At 34.7% G+C, this 16,754-nt stretch overlaps 1 protein-coding gene across 3 annotated transcripts in view; it reads left to right on the top strand.

The window, feature by feature from the left end:
• KRTAP24-1 (keratin associated protein 24-1) overlaps nt 1–16,456 on the top strand; it is a 30,301-nt gene extending 13,845 nt beyond the window's left edge. The window contains exons 2-4 of one of the 3 annotated variants that reach the window (XR_005382249.1): nt 14,455–14,581; nt 15,101–15,264; nt 15,843–16,456. Coding sequence is in view for 1 of the 3 variants with exons in the window: in XM_038581315.1 (XP_038437243.1) it covers nt 6,282–7,043 (762 nt within the window). In the remaining 2 variants the exon portion in view is untranslated. Of the gene's footprint in view, nt 1–6,179; nt 7,898–14,454; nt 14,582–15,100; nt 15,265–15,842 lie in introns of those variants that run through there. The other 2 variants (XR_005382247.1, XM_038581315.1) reach the window with 2 other exon arrangements.
• Nucleotides 16,457–16,754: the final 298 nt, after the last annotated feature.

Raw genomic sequence — 16,754 nt, 5'->3', positions numbered from 1 at the left:
AGTCAGAACAGACTTTGTTTTATCACAGTAACTTATATATAACTTCAAAATTCCAAAAGCTTGAAATTATAATGGTTTATTTATCATTCATAATACACATTCATTGTTTCATCTTCAAAATCATTCTCATTCTCAGATTCAGGAGTAGGGAGCCTTCACTATAGGAAATGTTGCCAGTAGAGACAGAGGGAAGATGGCAAGAGAGTCACCTGTCAACTCTCTATATATGTCTTTCAACATATTGTGGAACAGAGCAGGTTATAATGTTCACCTTACCTTATGGGATAATCCACAAAGGGTTTACATATTTTAATTCTGAACAATGGAAAGCACATAATATTTCCCCCTTGAATTAAACTTATCAAGTGCTTCCTCCTACCTCCTCATGGATTCTTACCTAGAGAACACTTGTTACTTAGAACTTATTTCTCTCTTTTATACGTATGTAACTAATTAATTCAATTCTTCCATGTACTTAGTGAGACTTCTCTTCCTACAAACAACTTCTCATATCTACCATACTGATACTTTCAATACATCATGGTACCACTACATAATCAGAAACCTGCTATGACCACCACTAGGAAAAAATGTTATTTCCCCCATTTTTACAAATAAGAAAAAGTCCAATAGGGCAAGCAACTTGCCAAAAGACCCAGTTAAGTTGAATTCCAAAGGCATTCATTTATTCTCCATATTACCTATAGTCTTTTATTTTTTTTTTCCTTTTTTTTTTTTTTTTGGCCTATAGTCTTTTCCATTTAGTTAATGAGCAATCTGGAAGCCTCTCAGAAGTTGTCAATACCTTGGGAACCATGACCTTCAACTCTAAAACTGCCAAGTCTAAACTGAAAACAAAACTATTTCTTCTCTGTCTCAGCCACAGCCCACCCATCTCTCTAGGATGCTGACTAATTTTAATGGTACATACATTTATGTCCTCTCTGCAGTCTTACTTCCTATGTAGATGGTAGGAAATATCCTCATCATATTAAATTTCTCTAAATCATATATTTATATATATGTATACACACATTTATTAGAAGGATTATTAGGTTATTATTATTTATTAGAAGGTTATATATATATATATATATATATATAAATATGTGTGTGTGTGTTTGATATAGAACTTATATATACAAGTTTTCTAGCCTAAAACTTAGCCTTCTCTAGTGCATTTTCTTCTCTTTCTCTTTTTCTTTTTCTCTTTTTATGATGTACTCTTATAAAATGCAGTAGTTCTTTTTATTTATTATTTATTTTTTTAAAAGATTTTATTTTATTTATTCATGAGAGACACAGGGAGAGAGGCAGAGATCTAGGCAGAGGGAGAAGCAGGTTACCTACAGGGAGCCCGATGTGGTACTCGATCCAGGGATTCTGGGATCACATCCTGAGCAGAAGGCAGATGCTTAACTGCTGAGCCACCCAGGCATCCCTAAAATGCAGGAGGTTTTAGATGAGATCCAGTAATAATAATGATGATGAAAGTAATAATATTTAATAATAATAATACCACTAAAAAAGATTGTAGGCTAGTGATAATGATAAAAGCTAACATCAACCATACTAAGTATATTGCATAACCTCTTCTTGATTAACTAATTTAATCCTTAGAATCATCTGTGGAGAAAATACAATGTTATTAATTCCATTTTGAAGATATAAACATTGAGTCATGAAAACATCTGGTAGTTAATTGATATTCTAAGTGAGCATCAGAGATAAGATTACAAATCTATGAAATCTGAGTATTGAGCTCTTATTCTGAATAACTGTATATGCAGCCTTCCAGGAATTAGCTCATGACCATAACACAGAAGTAAGAAGTCATTAGCGATCTGATGTCAAGCAAAGCATTTTTCTTAACTACATGGGGTAGAAATGTCCATTATGGCATTAACTTTTAGAAGAGACAAGATTGTTGAAGAACATGTCTTTGCAACATCAAAGTAAATTAACAATGAGAATTTTTTTTTTTTTTTAGTCTAATGGTTGGCTAGAATTTTCTTTTTAAATTACAGAGAATTAGAAAGAAAAGTAATATTTGATTTGCATCTACTATGTACCAAGCACTCTGTTAAGTATTTTCACATTTTTTATCTCATTCTGTCTTCCCAACAGTCCTGCAAAGTAGGTGCTATTAGCTCGGGTTTTATGTCAGAAGGTAGTGAGGTACTGAGAGATAACAAGTTTCCAAGGTCACACACAAATAAATATGTTTCAGTAGTACTTAGTAAGAGAGTGATTCATAATTTGTGAAGGCATAGTCTTGACAGCTCCATCTCAAAATATTTAACTCTTACTTGCAATATCTCTTGATATTCTTACAATGTTTTCCTGAAAAGATAAGCACAAATCAGACTTGTATTTCTATCTGGTCACACACTTGTGTTATAATTTTCATAATACTTCATCTTCATTTACTCCTGTTTCCTAAATTTTTAATTTTGCTCATCTGCCCTTCAGTTGTTGAACCAATTAATGATCTATAAAGCCAATAGGGTAAATGTAGCTACAGTATCCACCATCTTAGGTTACCACTAAAATTTAAGAATCATTTGAACTCAATAGTTACAATTTAATTGCTATGTAAGTATGGGTTTGCATACATTTTGTTTTATTAAATCATGGGATCACTGTTGCAATATTTAATAGCACTGGGGCAAATGGAATTAGAATACAAATATATATGTGGTGGCAAAAAAGGAAGATAAAAATTCTATCATGACTTAAAAGGCTGGAAGGTGACCTCCATTACTTTTTTTAAGGGCCATTTACTGGAAAATTTAGCTTTCTTTGATCTTCTGTGTTTACCCTAAAGGATTTTTAACCTTTGAAAAAAATTGGGAAAGAGTTCCATAATTCTTTTTTAATGAGTTACAAGGAATCTGCTGCCTCATTAGATAAAGGGATTTTGTTTCTTATTCTTCAGAGGCGTGGGAATTTCTCTGAATTATCTGATATTAGGGAGCTTATTCCTTGCATCTTAAACTTGCCCTGGATACAGAGCCCAAACTCTACATAAAGACTAACTAATTGAGTGACCTAGATTCTTTAACATAATGTATTAGCTTCCTGTGGCTGCTATAACATATTACTACAAACCTGATGGCTTAACATAATAGAAATGTATTCTCTTGCAATTTTGGAGACCAGAAGTCCAAAATCAGTTTTATTGCACTAAAGTCATGATGTCAAAAGGGCTGGTTCTTTCTGAAATCTCGAGTGGAAAATCCATTCCTTGCCTCTTCCAGCTTCTCAAGGTTGCCAGCATTGTCATCATTCCTTCACTTTTGTCAGCATCACTCCATTCTCTGCCTCTGTCATCAGACTGCCTGGTTTCTGATTGCCTCCTTAGGAGAACTACCATGACTACATCAGGCTCCCCCAGAAACCTATCTCAAAACTTTTAACTTAATCATGCCTGCAAAGTCCCTTTTGCCACATAGGATAACATTCACAGTATCCAAGAATTAGGAAGTGGGCATTTTGGGTGAGTGGGCAGGTTTCTATTTAGCTTTTCATGCAGAAAAAAACAATACAAATAGAGGAATTAATGGAAGGAAAGATCTTTTTAATAATTCAGTGAAAATAGAGGTATTCATATGCTTCTCCAAATCCTTCAGAAGACAATGACACCCAAATGGTTTTTACTTTCTGCTAAAACTTATTATTGTGATGAGCTTATTTGCTCTATCACTGATGCTATCATCTCTGTGTCTTGCCAAGATGCAGACTAAAATAGATGACAATTCTGTAGAGGTATCAATTACAGAACATGGTGTGTGAATGGTTATAATGGTTACCCGTGACTGTGATGGGTAGGTAAGATGGCAAAACAAAAGCAAATGACAGGAGTTGATCCAACATGGATGGACCTACAGGGTATTTTGCTAAGTGAAATAAGTGAAACAGAGAAAGACAAATACCATGTGATTTTACTTATATGTGGAATCTGAAAAACAAAACAAAAGAATGAATAAACAAACAAAAACAGTCTCATAAATACAGAAAACAAACTGGTGGTTGCCAGAGGAGGAGGGCTTGGGGGCGGGGGGATGAGTGAAGTAGGTGAAGGGAATTAAGAGGTACAAAGTTCCACTTACAAAATAAATAAGTCATGGGACTAAAAGAAAAGCATAGGGAATATAGTCAATAATATTGTTATAACCTTGTATGATGACAGATAATAGCTACACTTATCCTGTTGAGTATAGGGTAATGTAGAGCATTGTGGAATCACCATATTGCACACCTGGAACTAATATAACATTGTATTTTAACTATAATTCAATTTAAAAAATAGAGGAGTTGAGCTAACACTACTTTTGCAAATCTCAACATTTGGTTGTCTAGAATATTATTGTACCAAATAAATTTAAATATGTTGTAAAGTCTCATGTTGTGAATATTGGTTATGCTGTGTGATGTTCTACATACTTTTTGTTGGATTTACACTAGTGCGAATGGTATTAATTTAAAATACTATTTAACACTAAATTCAAAGGAAAGCATGTGGGTTTAACAGCTGACTGACTTATTCTGTTCTCCTTTACCCTCGCCTCAAATCTACTTTGAGGAAAAATGAGACGAGATACCATATAGAAATACAGAAATAAAGTTCCACCAACCTCTGGGCTCTTCTATATATCACTAGGATTTGGAAACTCAGTGGAAAGTTGGCCATCAGCTGCCTTCTTTATTTGATTTCTTCTCTTGCCTGCCTCAGGACTGAACATTTCTGCACAAAATCCCAGGACACTCTGTAGCCAAACAATTTGCTGAAAATATAGTTCCCTGATCCTGACCCTTTTCACTTGAGAGACACTTCACAAGACAGCAAAACATGTTTAATAAAGAGTTGCTTACAGAATAAATATTGAGAGAAGCATGGAGAAAACTCAGATTGAGAAAAATGGAGAAAGTCTGTAGATTTAAATTGGTGTGCATTTTAAAAATCTAGCTGAGAAGCAGAGAATAGGAAGAGAAATCTAATTGTCATCTGTAAGGACAGTGTATTTTAAAAACTATCCTCATAGCTTATCTTACCTGAATAAGTTGGTACTGTCCTCTCTCTGAACTCATCACTGTTAATAAATGCATTCCTGTTTCCAATTCAATGTAGGTTGTAAGTTTGAATTATAGTTTATATTTTCAAGAACAAAATGCCAATTCTTCAGTTTGAATTAAAATCTTTAAATAAAATATTTCCATCCACTTTCACCATAAGGAGCAAAAAGTGTCATTTAAGATGTACAGTACTTATAGGAACTATATGTTATTCAAATACACTTTTAAACATAGCTATTCTCTTTTGTGGGTATAGAAAAAAATAACTCTTCAACACAGGAATAAGATAAAGTCTATGTACAAAAAAGAAGCAAATCAAGAATAAATCAAACTTATTTTGGGAGAAACAGAAAAATGGTATACATCTGGCAGGAATTGGGCTTTACAGCTGGGACAATGGAATGCATGATATATAATCTTAGCCAATTAGGAAGACATAATCTTGAGAAACTGGCCTTCTTTGATACTACATATTGCAGAAACTCTAAGAAAGAAATCTCATAGAAGTCTCGGTTACTTAGCAACCACTGACCCATGAGCACAAGTTAGGTCACTAAATCTCACGTGGATTACTGTGTCTTAGAGGGGGAATTCTCCAAATATGTCAGATGAGAAGTCATCACCAATATATGGCCTAGCACAGTTAAGAGCATAGTACATATTTTGGGGGAACAATTCTTTCTATTAATAGTTCAATGCTTTACCCTCTCTTTTAAGCAACAGTATTGAGACAAAGTATTCAGCTCAGTTCACAATATAGGATTAAGTCCAACAGTATTTTACAGTAGCCAAAAGAATGGAAAATACAGGTTCCTTGTTTTGCTGGAATCCTTATTAACCCTCTAACGACTAGCTGCAGAAACCCATAGACACGTGAACTCTTGTTAACCAATGATTGACAGATGAGAGTTTGCTTATTAATGTTAAAATCACTATTCACTGAAGCTATGGTCTACAGATGATGGGTGATGGGTGATGCTCAAAGTGGCGATGAGAGATACTTTGAAGAATCAAAATAAACTTATTTTTATAGGAGTGCAAAGATGTCAGCTGCTGTAGCTAAACAACACATTAATAAGATGTTGTGTTGTTGTCCGAGGCAGTGAGAAGGAAGAGAGTCTGGAGAAGCTGCAGACAATCTCCAGGAAAGATATAAAAACTCCGTGGGCCACAGTATCACCATACTTCCACAGCCATCACTGAACATGCAGTCAGGCTCCATGTCTCTCTCAGGCTATTCTGGGAATTGCAGCAGCACATCCTACAGAACTCACTGTTATATCCCAGTAACTCCTTCCATTACTCTTTGCTCCAGTGATGTAAGCCCTACTCTTGGGCTCTGCTTACCCAGTAGTTACCAAGGAAATCTCTGGCTCCTGGATAACTGCCAAGAAACCTTTGGTGAAGCACCAAGCTGTGAATCTCCTAGCTGTGAGCTCAAGACCTGCACCGCAAGTTGTGACCCATCAAACTCCTGTGTGCCCTGCAACTCTCCAACAGCGGGCCAAGTTTGCAGTGCCTGTGAAACTACCAACATTGGACCCAAACCCAGCTGCAGCCCATGCACTCAGAAGAAGGGGTATGTATCTAATTGCTACAGACCCAGCCAATGTGCACCTAAAGCCTTCCAGAGTTTCAGCAATGGCTTCAAATGCTTTGGGGAACTTAATTGCTGGTCCAACAGTTTCCGACCCCTAAACCACTGTGGACTGGGTAGTTTGAGGTATAGAGGCTACCAGCATCTTCCCTGCATCCCCAGGGCCTTCTCACCATCGTGTTATATTGCCAGAAGCTGCCAATCCCAAAACTATTTAGTGAGAAATTGCCGATACTCAAGTTATGGACCAATGAATTGCCAACCGCTGAGATATTTTTCTAGAAACTTCCAGTCTCTGAGCTGCATTCCAAGTACCTTTCCTCCTCTGAGGTATTTATGCAGTGGTTGCAGACCTCTGAATTGCTATTGAGCAATGTTTTGCATTTATAGCTACTGGAAATTGGCCCATGGGGCTGATTCTACCAAGTAGTCACCTTCTCTAATATTCTGCTGAATTACTTCATGTGTCTTAAGAATTTTTTTTTTTTATATTAACCTCAAGTGCAACTCCAGGACTTATTAACCACAGCCATAATCACTTGCTAGCTTGTTTTCTCTGTTGCTCTGTTAATGTCCTTTGTGTTGAGGGCTGATCCTGAAGGTGGTATTGTTTCCGAGATTCCTACAATGGACACAATGAAGAGATTCCACAAAAAATACAACCATCGCCAGTTTTTTTTTTTTATGTTGGCTGTTGCTGTCCCTTGTCTGCCAATGGGAGTACCCCCTACATTCTTGATGAAGAGGGGCCTTTTTGGTTTGACTGATGATTCCAGCACAGTCTTTCAGATTATTTTGCTTTTTATCAATGGTTTTGTGGACTGCTTAACTAGCATCGTGCTAAGAAGCTAAGAGATAGCATTACTTTAAATATGTTATGTTCAGCTACTGCATCCATCCCCTACTGACTGATTATAAGGATGTGAAAGCAGCAATGTCCAACTACAGCTCAAAATCGGAAGACCTTCAGCAACCCTTCTCTTCCAAAGAAGCCCAAAAGCCCTCAATTGTCTGGTATTTGGCTTTTATTCCCAATGCCTAAGAGAGAGCTCCAGGAGTAGCAGCAGCACAAGAATTATTTGTTGAAAGAATGACAAAATACTCTTATAGATTCTTCATGATTAGTGATGATCTATGTTCATGTTTCTGCTATAATCTTCCCTTGCTGAATTATGCTTTCTGATTCTACAAAAGGTTCTGGTTCATAGTTAATAAACAAATTTCTATTGGGAAATAACATTTTGCATTGTGCTTATTTCATATTCACCAAAGTTTTATCAATGTTCTGGGCAAAATGCATAGCATTGTAGAAGTACCAGTTTTCTGTCATTTAGTTTAACAGCCTAATTTAAAATATAAAGAAGATAGAATATGAATTCCTAGGACTTGTATTTGTTTTGTTTTGCTCTATTTTTAACACACTGAGTGACATTTCTCTGAGAGTGTCTGTGATTGATATGCCTATAGAAAAGCTGGGAGAAACATTTATAAAATAAATCAATTTAGTGCAAATTGTATAAAGTATTAAATGTATATATATTTCCATGCACAATGTGTGTATTTATTGGTTTTGTAGATAAAGTTTGGGCTTTGGAATAGATTTAATATTGAACCCTGAGAGAAATTAACCTCTAAAAAGTTCTCCAAAAAGTGAAAATAAAATCATCCATCTCAGTGGTAAAAAGTAACATCTATCCTAAGAATTTTTGTAAATGAAAAGCAAATCATGTTTAAAGTCAAATAAAATGGCCTGTGGGGATGGGTGTTAACTGGAAATTGGAAGAATGGAAGATGGTCATCAATATCAGGAGTCTAAAGTTAAAACTGTTGAAGCAGACAAAAGGAGCTGCCATTTTATTTATTCAGTAGTCCTACTATGGATAAGAAAAGCTTATAGAGGGGATCCCTGGGTGGCTCAGTGGTTTAGTGCCTGCCTTGGGCTCAGGGCATGATCCCAGAGTCCTGGGATCTAGTCCCACATCGGTCTCCCTGCATGGAGCCTGCTTCTCCCTCTGCCTGTGTCTCTGCCTCTCTTTCTCTCTCTCTGTGTCTCTCATGAATAAATAAATAAAATCTTAAAAAAAAGAAAGGTGTAATATTAATTTTTAAAAAAGGAATATTAATGCATTACTTCTGCTTGCATCTGTCTGTGGACACTCGAGTCACTCCTTTGTGAGTTCATTTCATTTTCAGAGAATTCTATTTGTTGAAAATGTCTTCTTTATATTGACACAAATCAGATTGTTCTTAGCAACCATCCATTGACCATATAGGACCATTTTAATTCCTTTAACATTGAACAGGTGTTCAAGTATTTGAAAATAATTACTGTTGTCCCGACCGAGTATTCAGCTGTCCAAAACTAAACATACACTCTTTCTCTTTACAAACTTTAATAGAAAACCTATTCTTTGAAGCGTCGAATGAGATTCTTTGGGGATATCAAGATTTATAGATCCTCTTCTCAAGGACTATACAGAGGAGTAATATACTGAAACAAACATAATACTGCTTCAACCATTTTGAGTACAATATAAAATGAATCATAAGGAGGACTCTAACAGGAGAATTAGAGAATACTTGGTGGAAGAAAGAGCATTGGAGTGACACCTGAATGTGAGCTGACTGGGGTATGAGTATGCAATGAAGAAAAAGGAGAGTGGGGGTAATATATATTCTTAAAAAGAGGCATAGATTAGTTTAAATCAAGGGAAGGAAACATAAGATCATCAGTAAGGGAAAAAACTGGGAGAAAATATAAGACATTGGATTAAATAAATATCTTGGATAGGAAAGAGTTACTTAAAAAGGAATAGACAAATAATAGTTATAAAATAAAAGACTTGTAAATGTGGTTACAACAAGATCAAAAGCTCCTGGTAGCAGGAGACATTATAATGAAATTAAAGCAAAAATGGGGGGGGTGGGGGTGAGAGGGAGTCTGAGAACTTTCTGTACTTTCCACTCAAATTTTTTGTAAATCTAAAGCCTAACAAACAGTCCTAGTGGAAAATCATCACACCTCTTATATGTCAGTTATAGCCAAATGATAATAATAATAAACCAAACAAACAAAACATACAAACAAAAAAGCAGGATTGAGAGAAAATAGTTATAACCTGCACCATAAAATTATTGTTCAGAATATTTAAGAACTACAAAAAAAGAAAAAAAAAAAGCCCTAGTGACTTAAGAAGAGGTAAAGAATACAAGCAATTAGGGGTGCCTGAGTGGCTCAGTCAGTTATCAGTCTGCCTTCAGCTCAGGTCATGATCTGGGTGCAGGGATTGAGCCCTGTGTCAGACTTCCTGCTCAGTGAGTAGTCTGCTTGTCTCTCTCTCACTGCCCCTTACCTCTGCTTATTCTTAAATACCCCTCCCTCTCTTAAATAAAATATTTTAAAAAATATAAGCAATTATTCATAAAATAAATACAAGTGGCCAGTAAACATATTGAAAATTGTTCCATCAAGTAGTCATTGGTATTACAAATGCAAGACATTATTTTTAATCATCCATTTGGCAAACATTTTAGTTTTGTCAACTCAGAAACATATTCTTACACACTGAAGCTGGTGGTAGAATTTGACAGAGCTGCTATATGTGAATATTTAAAATGTACATATTGTATGACCAGATACTTCCACTTCTTAATGTCCCCCCTACAGAAACATTCTTTCAAGTCCTACAATATTTATTTCAGTACTGCCTGGATACTGAAAAATTAGAAGCAATGGAAAAGTTCACCAAAGGGTAACAAATTAAATGTAATGTAGTCATACTAATCAATATTTTACAAGAATTAAAAACAGTGGATCCATATGACACATAAACATGTAGATCTATATGCGTTGTATGATGAAAGATATATTACAAAATAAAAAATAAGATTACAAAAATATGATAACGTGTGACTTTTATGTATAATCTCACACTTATCAATTAACATTTCTTAAAATTATTTATCATCTATTTATCTAGGCATCTATGTATCTGATTAGAATAAAAAAATTCTAGAAAAACACAACCTAAGTTATGTTAGCTTTGGGGGAGTTTTAGAAATGGTAGTTGGTGATTCTCAAAGTGATTTTTAGACTTAACAGTCCTGCTTTGATTCCCTAAGTAATTAAATTTGGTCCCATTCTATGGCTTTGTAAAGTATATAATCAACAACTTCTCCTACACTACTATTTTTTTTTAAGATTTTATTTATTCATGAGAGACGCACAGAGATAGGCAGAGAAGTAGGCAGAGGGAGAAGCAGGCTTCATGCAGGGAGCCCGATGTGGAACTCGATCTCAGAACCACAGGATCATGTCCTGAACCAAAGGCAGATGCTCAACTGCTGAGCCACCCAGGTGTCCCATCCTACACTACTGTTAATAAAAATATTAATTAGCAAAGTGCTCTATAACACATTGTCTTCTAGAAAACCAGAGAATGCAAAGTCTCATACATGTCTGTTCAATTTAACTTAGGCATAAAATATGCTTAATAAATAAAATACAATGTCCATAGCTCCGATAGCAGCTAATTTGTAGAATCCAACAAGGTCTTTTTAAATTTGCGCTTAAAAGTAGACAAATGAATTATTACTTTTCCCACACATTTCACTGCACAGCTGACCAACACTTTCTGCTTCCCAAATAAAAGGAGAACAACTATTTTTTGTTTAAACAAGCTACTTATAGACTTAAAATATTACTTTCTATAGTTGTAAAAGTTTTACAAATCCAAATATAAATGTCTTTTTTTTATGCTTATCTCCCTCTTTCATACACAGCAGAGCAAGGAATACAATAAATTTACATATACATCTATTTTCTAAATGCTATATATCAAACGACTCTATCCTGGAATTTATTTAGTGCTCAATTGACTTAATGGATGATTAAAGTCTCCAGTCTAATTTATATTCTTAAAAGTCTATGTTTAGATGATTAACAATTTACTTTATAACAAAATTTTAGATAGTTGATGAAGCTACTGCATTTGGCATGCTATTAAAGGCCTGAATAAAATTGCATAGTTCTCCTGTTTGTTTCTATCTACTATCTCGAAACTATATAATTAGCCAATATCTTTTTGAATCTTTCTTTCATCTACTATATTTTCTTATTTATTTATTTATTTTTAAATTTATTTTTTATTGGTGTTCAATTTACCAACATACGGAATAACCCCCAGTGCCCGTCACCCATTCACTACTATATTTTCTAATGGATCAGAAGTAAACCCATATCATTTCTAAGCTCAGTGTAAACATTAATAGATTTTTAAACTTTTGTTCCATTGAGTTTCTCAATTGTGTCTTTCTCTTTGAGTTCTGCATGAAATGCCTATCAATGCTTTCAATATACAGTGGGTGTGCTACACATGATTTGTTTAAGAAAAATGGATCTCATCCACCAAGAGGTCTTTGATGAATTAGCAGTCTCACCTGACAGTTCAATTAACCATATTGTCACTCTCAATATCACAGAGAATATCTCAAAACCATGTAACTCTATATTTATTCATAACCACTGACACTATGCGGTCCATACTAAAATTTCCACCTACACTAGCACCTGCTGAAATTATAGTTTCTAGATTCACTTCAGAAGTGAATCAGAAGTGAAGTGAATCCTTGATCAGATGTGTGTACCTGTTGTCTCAGAGCTAATAAAATTATTTCTTCAAGTATTCACTATGCTCACTATGCTTGCTCTTTTTGTTTGTTATTTTAATACAATTGACAGGTGGGACTCAGGAAATTATCAAGTTGTGTATCTATAATCAGGTCACTGACAGATGGGAAAAGAATGGAATCTCAGCTCCCACCATTGTTTTCTATGCTTTACCGTTTGTAGTCCTGAAATTTCTAGATGATTCTATTTTGACTGCTCTCATTCTAAGGCCTTAAAACCTTAAAGGAAATGTTATCCAAAAATATGAAATATTCTTTTAATTAAATATATATTATAAATTATAAATAATTCATAAATTATAATTTATAAATTTATAATATATAAAATTTATAATATATAATATATAATATATATTGACATATATTACATATAATATATATATAACCTCTAAGTTTACATTTGGAATCTGATCTAAAAGAATAATGTTAAAATTTCCCTAAGGAATAAAAATTCTAAAATCAGAATGATTTTTTTCAAGAAAGAAAAAAATAAAGATTTTAAGTCCAGAATCCTTTCTTTCAAGAAATAATTATGACAAAGGTAATTATTATTATCATTTATCATTGCTTTTTATTGTGAACTGTTCTCACCTGGAGTGTGGGCACTGAGATGGGTGGATTAAAAATCATACTATCCCAGAATCTTTTCTTTTTTTTATCAATATGCATCTTCTAGCAGCCATCTCTAGCAAGGAATAGGCTTTTGTGAGCTCTTCCGTCCAGGATTGGGGAATACATTGGAGCTCTGCTTTGTCCTACAAAAACTGGGTGCTATATGAATCTTGAGTCACTTCAAAGAATATTTTTTTGGCCAACGTACTCAAAGATATATACTAAGTGTTTGTTTCATCATGTAGTTTTGTGTGTGACATCATGACTCACACATCATGAGTGTAGCACAGAGATTAGCAGAAGAACTAGGGTATTTATTTATTTATTTATTTATTTATTTATTTATTTATTTTTAGAACTAGAGTTTAAATCCTGAATCTGCCACTTACAGGTTATGCAACTTAAGCTGTCTCTTAACCCTCTAGGCCTTTATAAAGTAAGGGGCTTTCTGACAAGTAAGTGAACTAGTTTATAAAACACCTGGACCCAATACCTGGGAATAGTGCTCAACAAATAGCAGGCATTTTTATTACATAAACAAGCAAAGAGATCCTCAAACTTATTAAAACAGCAGGTGTCTTTCTGCAGATGATGTGATTGAAAACCAGAATCCAAAGTTCTAGGGCTAGTTAGTTGGGTAGCAAGAACCAAAATCTAGATTCCCTTTGTACTAGTCCAGTATTTTAGCAGGGCAGACAGTCTTATCCTCACTAGTTCCTATGAGGAATTAATTTTTCCTTAATGCCCACCTGACTACTCTTTCAATCCTTTCTCACTAGGCCCCTGGGGAAATGAGTAACCTTTATGATTGATAAATGTGAAGAATAATGGGGCACTTGCCTTTCAGCCTTGATCTTCCCATCTTGGGAGTTCTTCCTTCCTGCTTTCTCCATTGTGGGAAATTTCTCCCAGACCCAAGCTGTCCTGATGTAAATAAATTCTAGGGTTCAGAGTCAGCAAGGTTATTTGTTTTAAAAGTCCTAATTCTACAACTTGGCTTCTATCAATAATAAAGGGGATAAATATGTGTGTTCTCTGCCTGTAATTTTCTTCAATTTTGATTTTTAAGTGTTCAGAACTCACTTAGTAACAAGTAGTCTCTCAGAACTCCAATAGTGCTTTCTAAAATAAGTCACACAGCTTATCACTTAAGGAAGATTACCTATACTCTAAGAAACAACTCATTAATGAAGAGATGTACTCTAGAATACTACCAGTATGTAATTATTTTAAACCAAGTTCATGGGTAAAGTAAACCAGATAACAGTACTACATTTCATGATGGCCTCTTTTTCCCATTGTGGTTATTAAATATAGGAAGTGAATTGAACATTAAACTGGAAAAATATTTATTTGATAGAATACACACATGGCATATATATCATATATATATAAATATATATATATATTTAGCCCAATGCTATGGCTAGAGGCATAGGTGACAGAACAGGAACTGTATAAGGAAAGTATAAATCTTTTAGATCCAATAAAATTATTATAAACCACCTAACTTTGTCATTCCAAGATCAGATTGTGCCATTTAACTTCATTTGATTCCGTGAAGCAAGGAACCTACAGGAAAGATGCCAAGAACAACAAATCTCCAGTGTATGTAACCTTTCCCCTCTAGGTTAGGACATTGTTCTGAGGTACTGAATCATATGAGTTTACAATCCATAATTCAGGGAAAGATATTACATGGGAATGAGTCAAAGGGGGTAATACTTATAGGAGAAAAATATTTTAAAATTGGATATCAAACAGAGTAAAATATTTGGAGAACTGTATAGAATTAGAACTTGTGATCCTGATCTTGTATACATTTGAGGAAGCTGATAGTCTAGGATGAGAATAAACACATTCTCAAAGAAAGAGATTTAACTTGAGTCAGTACAGCCCTTAAAATTTGGCTTGGAACACACAGCATGTACTTATTACCATCAACAATAAAAACAGGTAAGAGAAGCAGACAGAAAAGGAGGGAGGGTCAGAGGGGAAGGCAGTGTGGTGGAAAGAGGGAAAGAGATGGGGATAGAAATGGAAGTAGGGGTGGAAAGAGGAAGAGAAGGCAAAGGATAGGAAAAGAAAGAAAAGGGAAGGGAAAGGTATTCTTTAATTATTTTCCAGAAATCCCTCTTCCTCCGCTTATATAGGAATTATTAAACTGGCATCCTAATAAGCTACCAAGCTCTTAAGCTCATGATCAATCAATGCCATCTTGACCTGGGCCTCTTTGCCTTGGTGGGCCACATCTGACTCCCCAGGATTTCATCTCTTGCAAGATTATTAAGGTGGGTCACAAATAAATTTTGAATTATTGCTAAAACCAGTGTGATCTTTGACAATTATCCTAGAACTAATAAAGGTAATAGTTATACTAACTTTATGAATGCTTCTGAATAAATATGTTTATAGATATATGTGTATGTCTACATATACACATCTATTTTTTTATCATGATTCTTAAACTGTGTGTGTATCTAGAAGTCCTGGTTCCACATATTTTGTAATATATATTTTGAAAATACATATTTACCACTTAGGTTTTTTTTTTTGTATATTTCTTTATTGGAATTTGATTTGCCAACATATAGTATAACACCCAGTGCTCATCCTGTCAAGTGCTCCCCTAAGTGCCCGTCACCCAGTCACCACTTATGTTTTTTTCTTTTTTCTTTTTTATTTTTTTATTTTATTTTATTTTATTTTATTTTATTTTATTTTTTTACCACTTATGTTTTAATTATCAGTTTAACACCTGGGTGTAATAATCACAAGTGTATCTTCTCCATAATTTAGAAAACTGATGATAAAGAGAATTGACCCAAGATACATTTTTCCTTTTCTTCTTGTCTCTCTTGAAATATAGGTAATAGAGATATTAAGCATAAAAGTACAATCCAGCCTGAGGCTTAGAACATCTACATTTCTCGTTGCTTTCAGGTAAGATAGACTGCTATTATAAAATATTAATGGAAACATAATATAAAAGCATAAGTATCCACCAAAATGGTAGGATAGCTCTATTTGACAGAAATAGTTGTGGTGATTTTCAAGGAAGCCATCTCTACTCATTCTGGAAGAAGCATGAACTCTTTAGTCTAAAAGCTCCTGACCCACCTGAATGTAAAGGCACAGTGAAGGCCACCAATTACAGCTGAACAGTGGAAGAGAAATTTATGTACACAATTCTGGGAGAAATACTCTCGAGGAAGCATCACTGAAGGAGGAAAAAATGTTTTTCAGGTAATGACAGTTAAATCAGACACAAAATTGACCCAAATCCTTTTTCTCTGATCTAAATATGGGACTCAATTTCAGTCTCTTGATTCCAATGTAATTGATACATGTTCTATGCTAATCAATAGTGTAAGAAGACCTCAACTTCAGAGTCTCAGGCCCTAAAGATCTCTGTTTCCAGTGGTTGTAAGAACACTTCATGCCATCAATATCTGTTTACCAAGTTTTACAATTTTATTTTTTATTTTTTTTCAATTTATTTATTTATTTATTTATGATAGTCACAGAGAGAGAGAGAGGCAGAGACACAGGCAGAGGGAGAAGCAGGCTCCATGCAGAGATCCCAACGTGGGATTCGATCCCGGGTCTCCAGGATCGCGCCCTGGGCCAAAGGCAGGTGCCAAACCACTGCGCCACCCAGGGATCCCAAGTTTTACAATTTTAATCCACACATGAAAATTTGCAAATATTTGCCATTATTTCCTCATAAGAAACTAGGAAGTTCAAGGTAAACATGTTCTAAAACAAACTGTTAAAGGCA

Source organism: Canis lupus, chromosome 31, assembly GCF_011100685.1.
Source record: "Canis lupus familiaris isolate Mischka breed German Shepherd chromosome 31, alternate assembly UU_Cfam_GSD_1.0, whole genome shotgun sequence".
NCBI classification, from domain to species: domain Eukaryota; kingdom Metazoa; phylum Chordata; class Mammalia; order Carnivora; family Canidae; genus Canis; species Canis lupus.
The sequence above is the reverse complement of the archived record's forward strand: the minus strand, read 5'-3'. Positions and strand labels throughout refer to the sequence as shown.